Here is a 7,022-nt window from a genome sequence, read left to right on the forward strand (position 1 = left end):
CCATATATATCAAATATGAAATTACAGTGACAAAATATTCATTTTTGATTTTCCGGTCATACAAATATCTGACACCATAATATCAACAAACAAACAGAAGTTTATAGAACCAAACAGAAAAAAAAATGTTAATTCAAGGTGATTTAAAGTCCTAAGGAATAGAAAAAGTGGGTAGAACTAGGCACTTCTAAAATGTCCAGTATTCATATTTTAGAAATGTTCCCTTATAGGAAATAAAACTTCCAGAATGCCTAATTCTGGCACTTCAAAGAAGGAGTGCCGTGGGTTTTTTAGATAAGTTTTTTCAAAAATAAAATTAAACAAACTAGATTCAACAACCTCATTTCATCAGAAGATGAACTATTGAAGTTATGAATAATGATTGTCTTGATATCACTACTGCTGCTAATTGAGACATTCCTGGGCCCAGCAGTAGACACACTATTTACATTATTCCAAACAGGAGGTTGATCATCTTCCATTTCATTATGAACTGGCAACTTCATGTTTTTCTGCGGGGTAAATGAAGATATACTTGTGCTGGAAAAAGTCCTTCCTTCAGAGGCTTCTATATTAGAAAGTGCATTTAAAGATACTTGAACACAAATATCCTGCGAAATGCAAGAGCTGATGTGATGGATGTCATTTACATCAACTCTAGGTTCACACCTGTAGCCTGCATAACAGCGACAATCAAATTTATCGATAAGCTGCTGCAGGTCCTGAAATGTTGGTTGCCCTTTTATAGCATATTTCCCATCCTTTGTTGTCCAAATTACAAAATTCTCTGGGTTCAGATGAAGATAGTCACTGGTATTCCAGTTCTTCCGTACACATGCACCAGAGTCCTTACATAATGCCTGGCTACAAATTTTGGCTGCCATTGTTACATTAATGATGTAAGGATTCAGAGTGTCCCTGAGGTAGCTGCTCAAAGTCCTGCATGTATTCTATGAAAAGAAACACACATTTTTAAAGCTTTATAAAGAAATTGCATATGGAGATTTTTGTGACTTTGGCAAAAATATTGTCAAGGCTAATTAAAAATATTTCTCTTGAAGAGTTGAAAATACAGATGATGTACACTAGGATTGGGCAAAATATAGCCCGTGGGCCAAATGCAGCCTGCCAGACCATTCTATCTGGCCCACAGGGCCCTTAAAAAAATTAGAAAATTATTATTTATCTGCTCTTGGCTATCTGTCAAAGATAACAGGAGTCAGGGGTGGTAGGGCCCAGGGGAAACTGGCAGCAGGACCCTGAAGCCCAGCAGCAACACCTACCAGAGGCTTCTGGCCTGGGACCACGGGGGTGTTCCTGCCTCCCTCCACCCAAGAGTGAAATTAAGATAAGAGTAGGGGGAGGGAGGCAGGGGAGAACCACGGGTGATCACCCCAATCCTTGAGGCCAGGCTGGATCCTGCTGAGTCCTGGAGTCAGGCTATACAGTGCCAGGGTGCCACAGTGGTGGGCAGGAAAGTAGTAAAAGTGGCAGCAGGTAGAGTGGAATGGGAGCGAGCCAGCTCATGGGAGCCAGGCCAGGCTGTTCTAGGAGGGAGAGGGGGGACCTGCTTGGCCTGGCTCCACAGAGCCTGTGTTAGCCCAGACCCCACACTCCTGCGTCCCTGCCCTGGGCCCCACCAGCCCTGGCTGCAGAACACCAGTACAGGCCCCGCACTTCTGCCCAGCTGTCACTGTGCACCCATGCACCTGCTTGCTGCAACTTGCCCTTGACTGTCACCACTTTCCTGGATCCCAGCTGCATCTCTATGACCATGAGAGCATGGGGTGGGAGGGTGTGTGTGTGTGTGTGTGTGCCCATTTGTGCAATGAGGGAGGGAGGGAAGGAAGTGGAGAGAGAGCAATGAGGGAGGGACAGAGTGTGTGTGTGTGTGTATGTGCAGTGACGGACAGAGTGTGTGTGCAATAATGTGGGAAGGAAAGAGAAAGAAAGAGAGAGAATGTTCATAGGGTGAGTCCCACACACATACCCCACCATACACATGCACCCCCACACACACCCCACACTGGCATACATGCAGACCCCCCATACCCACACCCCCTCACACATCCCAGCCTCCCTCCTCCCACATCCATCTCCCCCACAAACCTCATACCCACCCACACTCACATGCTCCCTCACCCTAGACCCACACTCCCACACCTATCCACCCTCCCAGACACCAACACCCTTTCCCATACCCCACATACCCACAGCACCCCACCAGCCTATACCCACCTCCCCCACTATATACAAGAGTAAGACTTCATTTTAAGGTATTGTGCAGTCACTTCTATCTATACTACACAAAATACATGTAAAGCAGGACAATTTTTTTTTTAAATCAAATTAATAAATGTTGTAGATGTTCAATTTTTAGAATATAATTTGGTATTTTTCTGGTTCCAGGATGCCAAAACCCCTTGCTGAAAGGAGAAATTCTGGGGGCAAGGAGAGGGACTTCTGGTGGCAAAGGTCAGGAGATAGGGAACAGGAATTCAGGTCATAAGATGGTGACCAAGGGGTGGGGCTACCCATGCGGCCCTTGACAGCTTGCTAAAACTTGGAAAGTGACCCTCTAACTGAAATAATTGCCCACCACCGTTGGAGACGACCATTATTAGCTGTTGGAAGCAACTTTATGCATAAAGTTGAAAAGTTATGGGAAAAGTTATGCTGGCTAGATGGTGGAGATTTTTTACCTCTAGATCTCTTTCTAAAGAAGATATACTGATAGCTTTTTGCAACAGTTGTAGTCAGTAGGGTTGAGCATTCAACCAGTCATATAAAGTTCAATTGACCAGTCAAACATCTGTCAAAAATTGTCAATAGGTCCAAATACACAGAAAAAGCACAAATTTTCCATTAAGAAATGTGTCAAAAATGAAAAATCATATTTCTGTCAAGAAAATTACAAAAAAAGTAAGGTTTCTTTTGTAAAATTGCTATAATTTTTGACTGGTCAAAATTTTTCATTCAAATACTGTCCAGTTAATTGACTGGCTTGCCAACCCTTGTATTTAGTGAAGTTTCAAAAAAGATCATATTTTTCTGGTATAGTGTTTGCATGTTGGTCTAATGGCTAAGACTTGGTGCTTTCACTGCCATGGCCTGGGTTCAATTCTCAGGCAAAGAACAGGGGGTATAGCTCAGGGGTAGAGCATTTGACTGCAGATCAAGAGGTCCTCAGTTCAAATCTGGGTGCCCCCTCTTTATTAAAGCAGGGCCAAGTGGTTAAGGCCATGGCTACTCAATGATCTTGCAAGATCCCTTCCAGCCCCTAACATCTATGAAACTATAACAGTTTCTGCAGAATCCTGAATAATGTGTTTTCTATTGAATCATCATTCAAGAGCCTTCCATTTTTCCTGAGTTATGACATAGCTGTGGAAGAAAAAGGTTTTCAAGGAATGATCTGAAATCTTCATGGTGGCTTTCAAGGGGAAAAAGATTTATGAGTTTAAAAATAATCTCAAAAGACATTTCATTGATTGTGAAGGAGAAGAAACTCTTATATAATGTACATGTTTCCTGCCTGCTTGGCATGGTTTACATGGGGGTGGGGGGTGGTTTATTTCTGAGTATATATCTACCTGAGGTATTGATCCAATTACAAACACTGAATTCTGAAGATGATATTCATAATAGAACTCAGAGAGAAGCCAGGCACCCAAGCTAAAGAGAGTGATTCATTGAAACCCTGCCTAACCTACTGAGGTGCTCAAGCCACCCTTGGCATTCAAGTTTCCTGGTGAACATTGATTTAAGCACCTAAAATGTAATTATTACACATGCAGAGGCACTGCCTCTTATGTACCTGTGATATTCATCTGGGGTATGTCCCAGCTAAGCCTGTTTGTGTCTCATAAATTAGGTACTTTCACATTTAAGTCTCTGATACACTTCACTAAACAAGTCTAGAACATAACTAACAGCACTGAATTTAGTCAATTAAGCAGATGGAAGTTAGGCTTCTTAATATTTTTGAAAGATCTGTCTAGGTTCTTCATACTATACAACTTAGGTTCTTCATACTCTTCCCTCCCCACTTGTCTTTATCCCAATGAGCATACAATGTGAGGGGAAAAAAGCCTATGCAAAATGGTAAAGGAAAAGCATTTCTCATACCATCCAAGTTCTCAGAGAATTGATTGGCAGGTTTCTTGCTATTACATTTTATTATTATTCATGTATAAAAATATCCCTAAGTCCTCCTTCCCTTAGAGCAGCCTTGATTAATTTCTTGGCAGAGGTTTGGTGAAGTGGGATCAGTGGAATGATTTAAGAGAGGAAGGTAGTGAATCTGTTATGCACAGACGGTGTGTTCCAGGCACACAAAGCTTTATTCCTATAATCACTTACAGTTATTGCATAAGTTGCACGTAAGTGTTACAACTGGGGTGTAAACAAACCCATTTGGTCACAGCAGTCACATGTAAATTGAAGACTAAAAGGCTGTTGCTCAGGTAAACCTGTCATAGTGATCATGTGTATAAATTACTGGTGCCAAGGGTGGCTCAGGCACCAGCGAATGGTAGACATACTCAACGCCAAACAAGCGTAAATTAAATCAAAAACTGAATGCTAATTTTTCAGGCCAGATCTGATGAAGAATGTCTTAAATTCAATAGCTTCTCTAACTCTATCCCAGCTATGCACTTGGTCCAATAAAAGATATCATCCTACGAAATCCTTGCCTCTCACAACATTCCTTCTCAAAGACTTCTGAAGGAACAAACCCTCATTGTACAGTGGCACATGAAACCTACAAACTTCCAGGTCTTTGCTTTTTTCTGAGAGAAGACAATATCGAACCGTCAATCATTCTAAAGCAGAAGACCTGGCATAAAAGAAATATTATCCTATTAAAAAAATCTTTATTACTCTTTAAAAAATAAATATAGTTAATAGCTCATACCTCACTTAATGTTAAATTAATATCTCCCCAGATTACAATTCCTGAAGCACCAAGAGCAGCAGACTCTCCAATAGTATTTACAAGGTCATCCTGAAAGCAAATGTATAAGGTTCAATATTAATGTAAATATATTCTACATATTACCAAACATACCATACCCTATAAAACCAGAATAACCACACTGAATAGGGTGAGTAACTATACAGAAAGAAGAATCCTGTTCTTGGTTATACCTGTATTTTCTAGGACAGAGTAGAGCAGGTGAATCAAAACAACATGGACACCTACTGCTATTTTAAAAATGTCTTGTAATTAGAGAACTAAGGTTGGAATTGGGCTGGTATTTACTCATCAACATGCCAACACTTCACCAAGCTTACCACCAATTTTCTCAAATTACCTTCTGGCCAGAGTTTATGGAAACCAAATTCAAATGCCCTGTTTGAGCCAGAAGCATAAAAAACCCAGTGCTTCCTACAGTTCATTTAGCTTTGGCAAGCAGAGGGCCCTAGAGGTAAAGAACAGCAGGAGAAAGAACTGCAACTAACCAGTTCTTCTGGATAGGTGCTCCTGGGCATTATACATGAACATACTCCTTAGAGGCTGAGAGGTAGGTCCTAAATGATTAGCTTGCCCACATTTATTTACTGCATGAACCTAAGCTTTGTAACTTTACATCTGCACATATCCTTTTCAATCCATGTCTGCAATCCTTTCCACTACAGGTTTGTCTCATGAACATCCAATCCCTCCCTCCTTGCAAAGGTCATTTATTGGTTTGTTCCTACATATTTATTGTACTTTAAATTGCAAGTATTTAAAAGCTGGACAAGCCTCACTCACCTGAGAGAGATATTCCCGATACAAATCTGTGAATACTGGACGTGTATATGCAAAAACTGGAATTGGATAGGTGGAATTGGAGACATAAGAAACTCTAATGGCTTCTTGAACTCTGTTACGAACAAAGAGCGGTGCATTTTTGGAAGATCTCAAGGCTGCCTCCAAATAAACAGATGGGTAAAGGGCTGTGCTTTCCTCCCACAGCCAGTTAAGTTCATTATTTCTTGCTATTTCGATATCTAAGCAGCTTCCTGTATAACTGTCAGGATTTTGTTTGTAATCATAGTTATAGCAGTCTGGGTAAAGGTAATATCCCCACAAACGATTTGGCTTCATTGATATCCCCAGTTTTAAAGACTGCAACATAAGTGATTTTGCTGCAGCTTCAAATTCCATTTTGGCTGCAACCCTGACTTCAGTTTCTGATAGATTTAGATCTCTCTGCTGAACATACTGAACAGACTCCTGTCTGTAGACATCTTTTGGTCCCCAATTCCTTATCCAGGTTGGCCTCCAGTTTTCCCAGTCAATGACAGCCAAGCCAACCTGTTCATCAGAAGGTATATAAAAATGAATGTCATCTTTGGCTTTTTTTAAATGAAGTTCCAGACAAACCATTTGGGGAAGTCCACCATAGTACATCTCACCTGTGTTTTCATCTTTGTATGGATAATAACCAAGCCTATCTGCATAAAATATAGTGATGTTCTGGCCTGTGGATGTCTTCAGTGTGCTTCCAGTAAAGCGGAATAGTCTCATATCCAGCAGTTCTCCAGTCTTTTCTGTACAAAGTTCAGTAGGTGCATTCCAGATGGAGAGGAAAGGTGAATTGGGGATGAGGGGAGGAGCTCTTATATTCAAAGATGAGCAGCAAGTAACTACAACAATGATGAAAACTAGGCAGGATGCTGCCTTATGGACAACAATGCTACAAAAAGTTTGAACTTGTCTTATGTCTTCCATTTCAGTGAATGTCTCAGCATGTAGAGAAGCATCAGCTGCTTCTAAAGCAAAAATGAAATGCTCCACAGGTACTCAGAACATCTGTCAAAAGCTTTAGCAAAAGAATGGATTTCTCCACTAGAATTCACATTAAGCAATATGCCTTAAGGGTATAACAGGTGTGACATTCCTGTCATACTTTTTATTGCTTCCAGTTCCAGGAGGATTTTCAACAATTACCTAACCTAAAGCAGAAAAGAGATGATGCAGTTATAGTAGTAGGTGAAGTATCTTTTTGTTGCATCCATACAACAGACAC

The 7,022-nt window shown here is 40.9% G+C and overlaps 1 protein-coding gene and 1 non-coding gene across 2 annotated transcripts; one reads left to right on the plus strand and one right to left on the minus strand.

The window, feature by feature from the left end:
- Nucleotides 1-290: 290 nt before the first annotated feature.
- SPAM1 (sperm adhesion molecule 1) lies at nt 291-6,724 on the minus strand. Its single transcript, XM_090046320.1, has 3 exons — nt 5,762-6,724; nt 4,919-5,008; nt 291-950 (listed from the first exon to the last, which is right to left on the minus strand). The coding sequence occupies exons 1-3, from the start codon at nt 6,722-6,724 to the stop codon at nt 291-293; spliced, it is 1,713 nt and encodes a 570-aa protein (XP_089902446.1).
- TRNAC-GCA (transfer RNA cysteine (anticodon GCA)) lies at nt 3,139-3,210 on the plus strand. Its single transcript has one exon. It is a non-coding gene; the product is annotated as a tRNA-Cys (tRNA).
- Nucleotides 6,725-7,022: the final 298 nt, after the last annotated feature.

The sequence above is a fragment of the Crocodylus siamensis genome, chromosome 4, assembly GCF_052110815.1.
Source record: "Crocodylus siamensis isolate JL-2025a chromosome 4, ASM5211081v1, whole genome shotgun sequence".
NCBI lineage: Eukaryota > Metazoa > Chordata > Crocodylia > Crocodylidae > Crocodylus > Crocodylus siamensis.